The following is a 16,193-nucleotide window of genomic DNA, read 5'->3' on the forward strand; positions in this document are numbered from 1 at the left end:
CTCCAAAAATGGAGAAAGAAAAGAGAAGCTTTAAGCCATCTCCAACCTTCCTTTGGATCCTGAGACTCAGGATCTCACCACCTGATGTGGCGAGAATGCTCTGGTAAAACCTACAGGCTTTTTATGTTATGGAAATATTATGCATTACCAAATTACTTATACATTATTTCCTGCTGTTAATCCCTCAAGGCAGGGGTTTTACTGACCTTTGACCCTATATAGAGTGCCTGGATTTCGTTCCGGCGTGCTGCAGTCAGACTGGCATAGAAGTGAGCTGTGAGGTAATCAGCCAAGAAGTGAGAGGCTGCCAGGTTTGGATGCTGGTCAAGGGACTGTTCACTGATGGCAAGGCAAACACCAGGGTCTTCAATTCTTTGTAAAAGCTACAAAACCAAACAAAACACAGTGAAATCCTACAACATTCCTGGAAGGCTGCCTTCTGTCCATGACAGTTTATTACCCTACAATGTTCCAGCAAACAAATTAATTCACTCTCTAAGTGACAGCTCCACCATTATTAAAACCAAAAATGTTCACACCACTAATTTGAGTACTGAAGCACAGCTGACCAATTCATGTTACTAGAATCACTTCTGATTCTCCTGCTTAAGCAGCACTGACATGCCTCACTATGATTTTTCAAATGAAAGGAACCTTGTATTTCCATGTAAGTGACATTTATACTATTAGGTCCAAGAACTAAATTGCCAAGCTGGATTTTTACTTAAGCAGAACTAGTAACTCTCCTAGGGGGAGAGCTAGGATCCTAAAAGCTTATCTAAGCAAATAATCTCTTTAGGGTGGAACCAAAAAGACCATGAAAACACACACAGTGAAGGCAGAGAAAACAGCTGCCAACTTATCTGGATATGAGGCTGAGAGTGTCTTGCTATTACCTGCAATGCCTTTTCCATGTCTCCCATCTCCAGTAAATGGAGAAGGTGCTCACGGTGAAGGTTGATCAAGTCTTCTCTAGGGACAGGATACAAGTGTCCCCATTCCTCACACAATTCATAATCCTAAAGAATTTTTAAAACAGTAAAAACAAAAGGACAAACTCTACTCTCCAATACAGTTGTTTCTCCCAAAGTTCTGATCGAGAGATGCTGTAGCTTAGACTCCTCTCCCAGATTACAAAAAAAAATTACGTTGACAAGGGAAGATGAAAGACAATTTCATCAGACATAGCCTGCATTTAAAATACCTTGTTTACCTTACAGTAAACAAGTCAGTTTTCCAGAAAGACACTTAAAGCCAGCCAGATTTACAGCATTAGCATCTACCTAATAATCAAATCTGTATTATGACCAAAGTTACAGTATTTTAAAATCTTCAGAACTGTTAAAGGAAAGAACAGGTTATATCTCAGAGTAAGAGTTTTAACTAAAACTTAAGAATTATTAACTACATGTAAATCTTGATACTACACACAGATCTGTATTTGTTTCTGTAGCACAGAGCTGAGTAAAAGAATCCTTCCTCCCAAGGTAATCTCCACTGATCATAGTTTTAAGAAGCTATTTCAATGAATTTATTTACTCAGAGTTTATGCATTCTAATTCAACAAAATTCACATGATGATGTCTTACCTTTGCTTTCAGAATGATACTCATGACAGCCTGGGGGTCAGCAGTGCAGGCTTTTTTCAGATCCTGCCAGTCATTCCACAATGGTTCATCTTGCACATTCAAAATCTGAAAAAGTTAATACAGAGTAGCAGAAATTCTAGAATTTTATTTTATGGCAATCAATAGCCTAAGAAAACAGCTGAGCTGATCACATCAAGAGCTGCTTCATAGAAATCACATCAAGAGCTGTTTCAGAGAACAAAAAAAAGTCAAAAAGAAGATCCACATTTATCTCTAGCCCTTTTCAGGGATGATATAACGCCCTTTCACTCCAAAAAAACCCAACCAACCAAACAAACAAAAAACAAACAAAAAAAAACCCCCGAACAACTTCACAATTTTCACAGATGTGAGTCTATAAAGCACACAAAAAGGGGAAGGTTTTTGAAATATTAGGTGGCAGTAATTATGGATGTAAAAGCACACTTTACTGCAGACATTGCTGGCACTAACAGAGAGACAACTGAGCTGTCAGCAGAACTTCCACCAGACAGAACTCAGCAGGGATGGCTCCTTATTTTGCTGTTTGGCTTTTCAGTCTGTGCTGAACTCCAGGCCAGCCTGTCTGACTTAACCTGGGTATCTGCACTATGCTGCAGTTAGAAGAACTGACTGTAATACAAACTTGCTCCTTGGACCACCAGCCTTGTACACCACCTGCATTTCTCAAACTCGTAAAATGATTAACTGCCATGGAAAGTTTCCAGAGGCTTTAGAAATTAGAATTTAGAATGGAAAATACTTTGCAAAATAATCAAACTCACCAAATGTTTATATCTAAACATGTTTGCAGACCTGAATGCTAATAGGCGAGTGAGAAAGTTATGAAGGATGGAAGCTGAGTGTTAATTGGATACTTCACATGAACTGTTTTGGATAAAAGCCTTGAAAAGCTCTCATGATCAATAAAGAACCAAGGGCTAAAGTTTTTCAGAGGACAAGCAATATTTGCTTCCTGCTGCCTGTTTAATCTCACTGGTTACTCGAAGAATGACTTAGTACCTTTTGATAAACCTGAAGTTCTTTCTTCCTGCTCTGCAGATTGGCTTTTAGTTGATGAGGTATGCCCAGATCAGAAATGCAGTAAGCTAGAATTTCCAAACAGGCATCAAGGGGCCACTTGTCCAGACAGCGCAGGGCCAGTCTACTTCTCAACACTGCATTTTTTACTGGGAACAAGTATTGCCAACCATCCTTATCTGTGGAGAAAACAAAACACTTGTTTGAAATTCAGTTTCTGTAATTTGGAAAATAAAAAAAATCCTTATCCTTGCTGGATCACATCAACAAAAGAAACACTGACAGGGTTGAAAAATGTTTGTAAGAGTCATCCCCAGAATCAAATTTCTGGGAAGCAGCCAAAGCTAGCATGAGATCCTTACTATTTAGACTCCAAAAGGCACCTTTCACAGCTCACATCATTCATGCATGACAATGACACAGCTGTAAGAGATGTTCCATTAACAGTACAATGCTTACTGTGCCCTGACATATTCAGCTCTTCACATAAAAATAACACCACAGATGCATTTCAGTTCTCTTGTACTAAATTGGTCATGATTTACACATTTGTGAAACAGAAACAACACCATCAGAGACAGAAAATTCAGGATGAAGAAAGGAAAATGATCTATTTCCATCTCCAGATTTGCCCAAAAACCGTTACTTTAGTTTCTATGTCTTCATCCAGGCTGAATTCTTTATTTAAAAAAAACAAACAAACAAACAAAAAAAACACCAACCCCAAAAAAACCAACCCAAAAGATTAAGGGGAAAAAAGAGGGAAAAAAGCCTGACGTAATCCTTCTTACCTTCAGCAGCTGCACAACTCAGGACAGCATCCTTCACATTGACCACTTCCTCCATGTCCTGACTGTACAGATCCAAGACCTTCAGAGCTCTGTCCCAATCCTTTGCTGCAAGAGCTTGTTCAAAGACTCCCATTAATACTTTAACAGCTGTGGTGGAATGTAATCCCAGGAGAACCAGAGACATGTATGCCTTGCCAGAGAAGACAGCAGCCAAACCGCCACCTTCCTCTTGATTCCAAAGTGGGTCAAACATAGCAAGAAGAAATCGTTCCAATATTGGGAACTCCTTCAACAATGCCTCACACTCCCTGGAAATCTGTTCCAAGCCTAAGGGCACCTCCCGTTTGCCCCGAAATTCCATCCAAGACAAGCCCGATTTGTGAATTTTCTGTATATTAGATGCACTGAGACATGCCACTGTAGCCATTAGCTTCGACTGAGACTTCAGGAAGTCCAGGGAGGAGGCAGTCAGTGTGTGCTGGCTCAAGTCATTCAGAGAGGATGAAGCCTGAGTGGAGATATCCTCAGAGGTCACTGCAGAATTGTGAATAGGTATTTCAACATCTGGCAGGCAGTGGTAGGCACACTGGTGTGTCAAGTTGCTGATGTTTGTCAGAAGAGACTTTGCTTGGCTGTTTTGCCTTGCACTGCACAAGGACAGTGGTTCACAGCAAGAGTTTACAATTACTTGCTGCACATTCAGGTTCAACTCTTCTTTAGCCAAGAGAGAAGAAAGTCTGTAGGACCAAAAACAGAACCAGCTTACTCAGCACATGTAAAAGGTACTTTATAATTACGTATTTTAATAAATCTTTCAAATGCTTTGAGAACACAAGCCTCCTAATATTCTTCACAGGTACATACACAAGAAGATTACATACACTATTTTAACTCAGAGCTTATGCTGCCATTCCTCTACAGAAAAGGAACTTACTCCTCAAACACTGACTTTTACCTAAATGCAAACTACTAAAATAGTTCACCATTAGCACTCATCTTTTTAGAAGCTACCTCATCAAATCAGTTTCCACGCCAACCTAATTCAGTAGCTGCAATGGAAGAAGTCCAGATGACCCAGTTTATCTGCTGACCAGGGCCAGAGTCACGCCCAGTATTCTTAATAAGACCTACTGGCCTACTTTATTGTATTACATTCACAAGCTGCAAGTGCACTCCTCTGAACTGTCACACAGTTAAAAAAAAATCTACATAATTTCACTCTCACTTCACAACAGATAGTAATTGTTAAAAATACAGAGCCACTGTTCTCCCCAACAAACATCTTCAGGATGATGGAGAAGGCATTGACTAAGCTCCTCCCTGCACACCAATCCTTGCAGCATCAAGTGATCAGCTGGTGGACACAGCAGACTGTACCACCTGTGATAAGTAGCCAAAGAATTTAATCATGGCTGAGATAAAAGTCACCAATACCAAAATAACCTCCAGGAGTATATAATCTGAAAAGCACTGACCTGTCAGGATGAACTTGTTTCTCAAAAACAAGCTGGGAAAGCAGCTGAGATGGACTCTGCTGTAACAGTATGAAAGGATTTCCCACTTTCACTTTTGCAGATACATCTTACGGAAAAAAAAACACCAGAATATTTATTATAATACAAACACGTCGGCTGAATACACTTTATATTTTCGGAATATAAATTTTAAGGCCCTGAGTCTAAACCATTTTGACTAAATTCACAGAGTTCTAAATTCACATTAGAATGGTAAAATCCAGAGTAAATTGCAAGGCGTTTGTAATTAAGATACGTCTCTCAATCTTGGCAACATTATATTGGACATTTTACCAAAACAAGCAGAGTAGAGATTCTTCAGCCTTTAAGTAAGATCTAGGTTCAAACAGTTTAGCAACACTACTTCAAACTTTCACCAAAATATATATTTGTTGTGAGAAGTAGAAAACATGCAGAATATTTTTTTGATGAGTCTCTGGATTTAGATTGGTGAGTCCATGCTCTATCAAAGTCAGTTAGCAAGGGCAGAGGGAACTCACAGTTGTACTTTTATAAAGGAGTGAAACCACTACTGCTGGAAAGCATTTGTATCTACTACTGAGTTATGTCAAGTAACTTTGGACACATTCTCCTAAGTTTACCTTTCCTTTTTATCTTCCAGTACAGTAACATTTCCCCCAAACTCACCCAGCCCTTGAATATTTCAGTGCAATTTTTGGCTTTGGCAGTTAGCCAGCAAGGACTAAATCAAGTCCACACAGAAGTTAAGGTTGGCATGGCGGCGATGTGAGCTCAACCAGCATGTCTGCAAACAGATCTTTGCCCTTTTTTCTTATCCTCTTGGGAAGGTACTCCCTGAAATTAGTACTGTGGTATTGTACATTAGTGCAGCTCAATTAGTCTCCACTTTAAAACACAGATAAGCATTTTCACTCCTAGCACAGTGAATTGTTCTGCTCTTCTGACAGCTTTATGTGCTGATGGTACATTTCTTTTCATGGACCACCATCATCTGCTGATTCTATTAAAAAAATTCTGCCTGGTTACCTCTGCATGTCTTTCTGCACACTCTTTTCTTATCCCTATGGAGCAGCAGGGTGCTTGCTGCCTCTAAGGGAGCTGTAAATTATACAGTATGCTGATCCACTGGATGCAAAAATCTATCCCATCTCACCTTACAGGGGGAGTGCTAAGAATTTTTGGATATCAAGGGCTGTTTGTTTTGTCTCCAGTCTAAATGGAGTGCAGAGTCTGGGTCAGCAGCCAATATTCCTGTTCTCATTTTCCCACTGACATCAACTATTTTTATGTGAGCTGTGGGTAGCATAGGTGTTATGAAATTAAAAGGAAAAAAAAAGTAATAAACAGGTGAAGTCAAAAGCACAGGTAGTAGGTACATTTGGCAAGGAACCATTTTTGCACAATTACTTTCCAGAATTAGGCCAGACTACACAGTCTGAGTACCTTCACCTAGGCTCAGACTTTCCAGCAGGAACCCCTTACCCAGCTCTGTATTCAAGCTCCGTAACACCACAGCAGCCAGCGTAGCGATGTAGTCAAGGAAGGCCTTCACAAAGTTTGTCTGCATGCTGTTCTCTGGCATGGTTTGGGAATGCTGGTCAAGAATTCTCAGCAGCAGCTGTGTTTGGTTCCAAACCAGGTGCTTCTCCAGCTCCATTGGTTTGAGAGAGCCCTGCTCCACCAAGGTGCCAAGCAGGCTCCCTTTAGAGTCTGGTAAATTAAGAGAACAGACATACATCCAAGATTCAAGGATTCAGTGTCAAGAAGAAAGGAGGCAGGGGGGTGGGGGAGAAAGAGAAATGCTTTCGCTTTATTTGCTCTCTGCAATTACAGATCTCAGTATATGCATTTTAATTTAACTAAAAGCAAGGGAAATTTTTACTATAAGCATTATAATTCAATTAAAAGCATGGGAAATTTTCACAGCAGAATAAAACTACAGTTCATCTTAATTGGTAACCATGGCTCTGACAAGTTAGAACTATATTAAGGCAGACCTAAAATATATTTAGTTCTGTGTCATTAACATTTATTCTAAAACACAGGTGCTGACCAATCCTTGAGCTTCATAACATTTAGCTCTTAGAGCTCTCCTAAATTTTCTCTCATTAAATATTTTAAGAACACCAAAAAGCCATTTAGAAATTTGGTGAATAGAAGAGAAACACCAGTACTATATAATGAAGAGAGCTGTAAGAAAAAGCAGCTGTGGAAAAGATGAGATGTTTTATGGCAGTCCTATGAAAATTGGAAGGTATTATGGTATTGCAAAGGTTTTAAGTTTATCTCCATTTTGTTATTAAAAAAAAAAAAGAGAGAAAAAAGCAAGAGTAAAAGTAATTATCTATAAGGTGCCGTGTTAAAATACACTTAAAAGAATTACTTGCTAGGACTGCATAGAAATAGGACAAATAACATCTCTGACAAGTTCAGAATTTTAGCGGTGAAAACAAATATAAGAATTACAGAAAAATTTTACTCTTTGCATTCATGATTTCTAAAATATATATTAGTGCATATGTCAAAGAGCATTACTACTGTATTTATTACTGTCTGGAAAGTCCAAAGCAAAAATTTATATCCATATATCAATCAGTCTTTATGTTCACAAAAATAACTCACCAAGAGAAGATTCAACATATGTCAGTGCATTTAGGATAAGATCCACGTTTTGTGATAAAACAATTTCATTAGTAATACTTTCTTCAGTCAAGGTGGGGTAGCAAGCTTGCAGAAGGTCTACAATACTGCATCGAAAATGACTCCCTATTTTCTCATCTGACACCTCTACAAAGAGAGTGAAAGAAACAGCAACTATAACAAAGACACAAGTATTTTTGCATAGAAGAAGGCCACAAAACCAGAAGTGTATTATAATACAAAAAAACCCAGAGCATTTCAGATTATTCAGAAATGAGCTCTGGTCAGGTCCCCCTCACCTTTTTTGTTAAAAATACTAAGCTAAAAAATGGAAAGTTCAAATTTACATAGCAACAGAAGACAAGAATTTGGTTTAAGCACATTTCAACAGAAAGCCTTATCAGCAAAGCATACTACCTGGTCTGGATTGACCTTGTGATGTGCTGGAATAGTTGAGAATTTTACTAATTTGCTGGAGAACTGCTGGAAAACCCTTTATACCTTCAGAGTGCAGCAAAACAAAGTCAGGTTGGTGGCCTGGAACAGTCATGGTGCAAAGAGAGACAAAATCAAAGTTAGGAGTGGAAAAAGAGGCACTAACATGAAAGTACAAAATGAGATTTAATTAAGACTTGGGTGTTAGCACAAATAACACAGCACAGAGGGGCATTGCCATTTATCAGCCCATGCGGATAAACATAAAAATCAAAAGCCTACCCCGAGTTTCAAGGCTGTTGTAGAGTCTTCTTTCTGCTGTCTCCAGAAGCTGTTTGCATGTCTTCCAAAGATGGCACTGAGTACAAGCTAGGTCAAATGCTGCCATTGCTGAAGGACTGAGGTCCTCAAGGACTTCTCGCAGGGGATCAGTATGCTCCAGCTGGATGTTCCTGATCCAGAAGTTTTCTTGAAGAGTAGGGGCAAGACTTCCAGAAGTTGCAAGCAATTTATCAGTGACATCCGAGATGGAATAAAATACCATACCTACACATGTCATCAAAAACACACAATCACTGGTTAACAGCATAATTAGATCAGATCCTGTAATGGGTAACTATTTTTTAATCCTTATAGAAAGTAATTCCATAGGTGGCCTGCTTCATGGACCAATCAATTACTGTTGCATGGATGTAACTAACTGCGCATTAACAACAAATTTTCAGCATTTATAGTCTCCTTCCAACTCAAAGAACCACCATTAACCCTTACAAACATTACACTTTTTGACAGTATTCAGCCTGCTTTCTCGTATTTTACAGTTCTCCCCAGTCCTTTGTGAGAACTCAAAAGCCCAGCCCTTACCAGCTGCTGCTGCATTCCCAATAGCTTGCAGTGTTGAACGGCCACTGCCAGATCTCCTGATGCCTCCAGTGCCATCTGATGCTTGATTCTCAATATTGTGCTCCACTCTTGCCATTTCTCGTACTGCCTCTTGGTAACGCTCCATGAAAACCAATTCACCATAGCAAGGGGAAGCCTCCAGATTAAACATCAAAGCCACCTTCCAAAAGTAAGAGTAGATGTAATTACAGAGCATGTCAAATGAAGTTTTCAAAGGTCAAAGAACGTGTGGGGGGGGCTTTAGTGGAGACAACGGAATAAAATAAATACTTTAACTGAAAAAACATCCCCAGACACAACAGGCTGAAATGGGGGGGTTTTCTCCTAGGGTTTTAAGTGTCTGAAAATAAAAAGCCCTCAGAGACGTTTTTCAACAATTACTATAAAGCTTACCTATTCCTTGCTGCAGGACTAGGGCTGAACTAATTTTCATAACCCACACCTTTCGGAATGACTCTTCACAATTTCAACACACTATGTAATGAGAGGTATCTATCTATTGCCTCCAAAGTAGACTGTTTCAAATAAATTCTTATTCAGGAAGGAATACCTTCTCAAAATTTAGACACAGAGTAGCTAAAGCAGAGCTACGCAAGTTCCTATTATGAAATCAACAACAGAACACAAACCAAGATTGAATGTTTTATCATGGATGATACTGAAAATCAAGACAACAAAGCAAAACAAAATGCTCCTTTGGCCCTGTAAGTAGGGAAAAGACGAAGTGGCATGCCTGGAATCAAACAGAACAAATTGGCTGAGTTAATTGGCCTGATGTTAATGCAATGCTTAAGTGATATGAACTGCTCCAGTACGGCTATCTGAAACTCAGCCAGGTCACAGCTTTTTACAGAAGATCCACTCCTTGATGCACCTCAAGATTTTTTTTCAGAGCATCAGCTAAGAAGCCACACTGAGAAAGGTATGCACAGCTGTGAGGGAGCAAAGAGACACAAAGACACAGACTGTCAATTTTCAAGTCTTTCTGCCTGCTTTCAATACCACAAATTCAGTCTCAAAACATAGCTTCTTCAAATGAAAGTTATCACTGCTTTGGGTAAGGAACACCTCTGCATGTTTCTGCCAGGATCACAAGTGGAAGAGTGTCATGGTTTTGAAAAACTGATTAAATAAAGCAGTTCAGATGCTGCTTCCTCATGAGACCTCACATGAGCTCTTTGTGTTCTTCAGCCTGTTGAAACACTACGCTTGACTAGCTCTCATCAAACATCTGCATGCTTTGGAACCCAGGTGTAGAGAAAGCATTTTTACATAACAAGGCAGAAAAAAACCCTGCATCCATGGTATGCTGGTTTGGAATCTTTGTTCCTTCCACCTGCTTCTACTTCTGAAGCCATCCTTTCACTTGGAAGCCCTATGTTTGCTAAACGCAGAAGAAGCAGGAATTTCATTCAAAAATTGAAATTCACGCATCTTTTTTACCTGGTGGGCTTCCACAAAGTTTCCTCTCAAAACACAAGAAACTAGCAGTGATTCTGGTGGGGAAAGCATCATAGGAATGAGGGAGTTCTGCTGATGCGGTCTTGTCCTGCTTTCCAATTCACTCAAGCCAGACACACTACTGGTACTTCCCTCTGCAAGACAGAATAAATCCGTATACTATTAGGGAAAACACATTTCAGCAAATAACAGCCACCTATCAGACAACAGCATTTCACACATTTAACACAAAAATACAGGAGCAGAGCTGCAAGCAAGTTTTAGGATAAAGAAGTCAACATAAACATCCCATTAAAAATTCTCGTAACATTTCACTATTTGGCCAGAATTTGCAGTTTGGATCTCATCCCCGTGTAACACTTTTCAGCAGCTACATGACATGCACACAGTGCTAGGCACTGCTTCAATATGGTTAAAGGGAGAAGTCTAAAGCATCTGACCTATTACATGAGTTCGGCACGCCTAAGCATGTCTTAGCTTACATGACTATCAGTTCATTAGCTTTTTTGATGGTTTGCAGATCACTGCATTGCTTGCATACTGTTTCCCACAAGCCAAAGATATCAAGAAAAATCTAGTTCTCTTATTCCAGAAGAAAACAGATGTGCTATTCTGACTCAAGTCATCCAAAAATGGGAGCTCTGAGAAGTGAAAAGATGTAATTCTGTCCTGCACACAGCAGTAATCCACATTAACTAGTCAAGCAAACTCTTCATCATGCTCATTGAAAAGACAAAGAAATACTACTTTTGTGGCTTAATACCTGAGGTACTGGTGCTTAGCTCACTACTTGTGCTTTCTAATGATGGACTGGAAGTTCCCTCTTTCCCATCTAAAATGGAAACAAATCAAAATCAGCACATTAAATGCACTCTTACTAGACAAGGTAATTAAAAGTTACTGCAAATAACAGAACAGGCAACCTCAAGGGATCTTCAGGAGAATCTCATAAATGAGCCACCACTGATATCTATGATAAATGCAAAAACTGCTGATTTGAAGAAAATGCTAGGCTAGAGACTATGTTGCGATGGCCCATCAGTGACTCCTGTCAGATACTTTGAAGCTTCTTCTTTTGGAACATGCCTCTCCAAAACCAGACATGCCTTTCAAAGGCTAAATAGAAAAATGGTTAGGAACACAACTTTCTCCTAAGGCTGCCAATTTATGCCACAGATTCCTGTAAATTCACATCCTAGATAACACTGCAACAGGAAGGAAAATACACCTAACAGTCATAGGACATAGTGGAGAAAAATAAGTACTGTAGTTGAAGTTCTCCCCTGCCCCAAATCAGACTACGTACAGAAGTTATTTGTGCAGGTGAGCTTTAGAAAACAACCAAGTGGAACTGGCCTAAGACACTTCAAACCACTTAGAAAACTTAAGGAAATAAATTCTCTACTCCTAGGCCATGAAATCTACTTGCATTCAGCTGTGAGCTCAGCAAAACTATGCACGTTTCACAAGTGTCTTCCCCAAGTCATTTTTTCAACCCACCTGTCTTGTACCTCCGATATCTACTTCGTTTCTTAAAGCTGGAGCACCTGATTAAAGAGCAGTATCTCCTGGAGGCTGCAAGCTGATGTTCTGTGAAATATTTAAACAAAAACATTACCAAATAGTTTCATAGAGGGAGACTTGACAAACAGTTGAACACAAGTTTGGAAACTTGCAATATTTAAGGACCCAGACTGTGAAGTCGTTCTTGGGACATGGAGCTTACATGGTCTGAGATACACAATAAGCTACACATGATACAAGACAAAATCTCATAGCAGCAGGGCTAACAGGTCATGGAGAAGGGTGGGAAACAGGTTCCTGAGCGTGTTGCTCCAGCTACTTCAACAATCATCCAGTACAATACAACTTCCTCCGACACATGCTCCTAACATGTTTCCAGATTAGGCTAGACCAACACTGTCCATGAACAACCTGAGACTATTTGGCTTGCATTGGATTCAACACCATGACCCTTCCAGCCTTCCCACATTGCAGTGTGACTTGTGACAAAGGGGTAGGACAAAGGCAAACAGAAGCAGTGCATCCACAAAGGGGAAGGAAAAGAGAAAAAGACCCAAACTTTCTGATTAGAGATCACTTTCGTTGGAAAATGGTGCAAGAACCAGGTAATCTCCAAGTGGGTCACTCTCCCAGTATCTGCCAAAATGTGCTCCCTCAGTAAGATAGTCACGGAATTTAGTCTTGAGATGACTGTCTGGACAGCTGTAACATATCAGAAAGTGCCAGATACAAAGCCTACCTGCATTTCTGTTACTCATCACCACCTTGTATCGCCAGTGAGCTTCAGAAAGGTATTTGGAAAACTGTAACACGCGACTTCCAAAAGCATCTCTGCTTGCAGAAAGATTCAAGCACTCAACAAGCTCCAGCTCTTCACGAAGCACATTACTGGAGTCCCATGGGAGAGAACTCTGAATCTCTTCCAGGTGGTTGAGCAGCAATGTGAGGAAGGCCTCCATGGCTACATCATCCACTAAAAATCCAGTAACACCACTGGTGAAGTGTTTCAGATCCAGGTAGTTTGGCTTAGAGGTTTCACAGCTTTTGCCATCTAACATGGAGTCACAAAGATCTCTGGGATCTGTGTGAACTGTTTCTGCAGCCAGCAGATGCTTCTCTGATTTTTTTTCAGTCTCTGTTAGGTGTTGTGGACTTTGAGAGGTGGAAGACTGCTGGCTGGCACTGCCCTCTACACTCAGAGCAGAACTCTTTTTGTCAAGGTCTTCATCCTCTGCATAGTCCTCAGGCAGAGGAGTCTCAGTATAGAGGTCATTATAAGAAACAAAAAGCAAGGAGAAAATATTCTCCAAAACCTCCAGGCGCAGAGGAATGGGAACACTCCTTAAGAACTGCTGACACTTCACAATGTACTGAGGAAATACTGAAGAGCAATCTGTACAATTAAAAACAAAAATAAAGAACATTTACTACATTTTTCAGGGATTCCTTGCTCCAGATTTTGTCTTTTAAGAAAATCTCAGAAGAGGGAACTAGCCCAGTGGCTCAGACCCAATCATTTCTCCAAAAACTAAGTAAATACATGTCCAACATTTTACATTTAGAAAGGCAGTGCGACTCCTCCCTCTGAGCAATGTCAATTACCACTTTGTTCAATGATGTGCAAATTCAGACTACACTCATTCTAGCCATTAAATCAGTCACTCTTGCAAAATTCTCTGTCACTACAATCCTATATCTAATATCACTTCCTTTTACCACTATATTTTTTGTACATGTAACTTAAATGTTTTAAAACAAGGCCAGTAGCTTATTCATATGTATTATTACTAAGGATAACAACACCTCAAAGAAGTACCATTGTACTTGCTTGCAAAACATCCATAGCCCGCTGAGTAAAATACCATTTGTACACAGGGTGCAACATTGTCACAATACCAAGTGATAATTCAGAGCCCAGCAATTGGATGGAGAAGCACACGCTACTGAGCCTGAGAAATGAGGTCAATCACCTGCTGGTTCTCCAAAAGTTGCATCCTCAGGGATATCACCAAGAAGGCTGCGTACACAATCCTTGCACTTGGCATGCCTGTGTGCGTTCACACAGAGAGCATAGATGGCATACTTCATGGCACAGAACGCTCGGAAGAGTGCCAGGTTGCGCTGCTGACTCAGGCTGTTCGGGAGGGTGGCTGCTGTGGAGGGAAATCAGGATGGTCAGGGGGTAGAAGGTAAACAAGAAAACAAGTTAATTTTCTCCTGCAGTTCCTGCACAGCAATATTTATCCAGTCTTACTTCCCCAGTGCTCTTTTTGTCTCAGCTTTGATCTATGTCACTGTTACTTTTAGAAAAAAAGCCCAAACAATCCAATCCACAACAGATGGGCACAGAAAAATCAGGTCTGGATCCCCTCCTAGAAAGGAAATTTTCTGTGAATTCGTGTAACAGGACCTGGCTACAGCATAGAATGACCAAAATCCCTCACAATGACTCCATTAGCAGTGTGCGGTTAAGGTGTACTGCTGCATTTACAACAGAGCGGCAAACCCGGTTTTACTTCAGGATTCTAGAATTCTGTGCTCCAGTACACAGTAGATGAGCAGGGAAACAGTGTAAACAGGCTATGACTGTAGTAAGAATAGAGTACCACCACCTCTTCAGACTTATACTAATAAACAGATATCATGGTTGATTCACAGTGGCTGACACAATAGGTCAAACACAATCTCTAACTGATTAAAGAAGAAGTACAGTCCCCCCAGTTTCCTTCACACATTTATGATAAAGGCAAACTAAGGAAGTGCTGCACCTACTTCTCCTCCTCTGAGTTTGGTTTAGGGTTTTTTTTGAGGAAAGGTATCATATGCCAGAGACATGATGCCTTCTTTGTACAACAGAACAGCAGAGCTGCAAACTGTAAAAATCACATCATCATCATCATCCCCTTCACCCAGGAACACAATACAGGGTCATATATTCTGTTATGCTGAGTTTAGATGAATTATCCATCTACTGTAAAAAGGTTAAAAGAACCCGACAACAAAGTAAGAAAAAAAAAGCCCAGACAACCACATACAGTTACATTAGGGCTTGGAATCCACCGTCCTGTAATCTTACCCAAGTGATACATTGCCCCTATACCTGCTATCATGCAGGAAAAGCACTAAGTTATTTTTTTTTAAACAAAGCACTGATACAAAGCACAATGCACTGACAATATCCACATCCAAATTCTGGAACCGAACAGAATTACCTAATCTAAAAACTGTTTCAGCACTGTCCTCCACAAAGTTTGAGGACGATTGTAAAGAAAAGCACTAGTCTGAACTCTTCTGAAAACTACAGAGCAGCCAAAGCAAAAGGACTGAGAGAACAAACAGCAGGAAACAGTTATTCACTATCACTGCCATTCTAAACAGTGACAGTGATGGAAAATATAATGTAGACAGCAGACAGAACTGAGGAGACATCCAAGTACGAATCCTTTAGAGAACCCACATGGCCACTGAAATTCGACTGTTGCCCAGAAGCTCTACACTACTATGGAAACACCCAAACAGCTCTCAATACCACTCTCTTAAGAGGACTTCAGGCAGGTAAAGCCAGAGATCTGATAAATGCAATCCTCTGGAAAAGAGAAATAGCTGGAGATGCTATAAGACAGAAAGTGGTAATTAAAAGTAAGTTTAATACACTTCTGCCTCACATGTGGATAATCTTGGATGCAGTGAGTCTGTGTATTTGTACCTAAACCAATCCTTTTCCTTGTACCAATACTGAAGAACAATCCTTTAACTAAGGTTTTTCCTATGCCAGAAATACTAACACCTTCTTCTTGAATACTCTAACTCGTGAGAAAATTGCCTCTCACCATGACTGATCAAAACCAGTGTTATGCACAGTCAGAACTCAGCTATTTACCACTACCACTACTCTGGTTTCACTACTGCAGCTGACAGATATGTACTAAAAAGAAGGGGAAGAGGGGACAGCATGTGGGGTGATGGGAGGAAAAGGCCTGTTAACAACACTGCATCTGACAAAACAAAAGTTTATGACTCCTCTCTTCCCTTTAAGGCTCAAAGTAGATTATTTTAAAGGAGATTGTATTAAGCTGTGTTTATAGAATCATCTTAATTCTGCAATAATTGCTGAATTGAAAAGAGAAGGAGCACTTGTCTTCTATTATTTCCATAAAATAATGAAAAATGTGAAAAACAAGAAGAGAAACTGCAGCTTCTCAAGTTCTTTTTTGCGACAGTCATGCAGCTCCCAGAAGATATGATGGGTCTGCCTCTTCCTGTTTTCAAAAGGCTTTGACAGAATTTAAGTAGAA

The 16,193-nt window shown here is 40.0% G+C and overlaps 1 protein-coding gene across 1 annotated transcript in view; it reads right to left on the reverse strand.

Moving 5' to 3' along the window:
- ZFYVE26 (zinc finger FYVE-type containing 26) overlaps positions 1-16,193 on the reverse strand; it is a 47,446-nt gene that overhangs the window by 21,211 nt on the left and 10,042 nt on the right. The window contains exons 9-24 of the mRNA XM_066188270.1: positions 13,869-14,051; positions 12,638-13,291; positions 11,875-11,964; positions 11,138-11,206; positions 10,357-10,508; positions 8,875-9,073; positions 8,293-8,556; positions 7,993-8,112; positions 7,558-7,722; positions 6,418-6,645; positions 4,915-5,020; positions 3,440-4,176; positions 2,631-2,827; positions 1,590-1,694; positions 897-1,019; positions 207-383 (exon numbers count right to left, since the gene is read on the reverse strand). Coding sequence (XP_066044367.1) covers positions 207-383; positions 897-1,019; positions 1,590-1,694; positions 2,631-2,827; positions 3,440-4,176; positions 4,915-5,020; positions 6,418-6,645; positions 7,558-7,722; positions 7,993-8,112; positions 8,293-8,556; positions 8,875-9,073; positions 10,357-10,508; positions 11,138-11,206; positions 11,875-11,964; positions 12,638-13,291; positions 13,869-14,051 — 3,569 coding nt within the window. The remainder of the gene's footprint in view (positions 1-206; positions 384-896; positions 1,020-1,589; positions 1,695-2,630; positions 2,828-3,439; positions 4,177-4,914; positions 5,021-6,417; positions 6,646-7,557; positions 7,723-7,992; positions 8,113-8,292; positions 8,557-8,874; positions 9,074-10,356; positions 10,509-11,137; positions 11,207-11,874; positions 11,965-12,637; positions 13,292-13,868; positions 14,052-16,193) is intronic.

The sequence above is a fragment of the Chamaea fasciata genome, unplaced genomic scaffold, assembly GCF_029207755.1.
Source record: "Chamaea fasciata isolate MVZ Bird 193981 ecotype frontalis unplaced genomic scaffold, bChaFas1.0.hap1 SCAF_7, whole genome shotgun sequence".
Classification (NCBI taxonomy): Eukaryota; Metazoa; Chordata; class Aves; order Passeriformes; family Sylviidae; genus Chamaea; species Chamaea fasciata.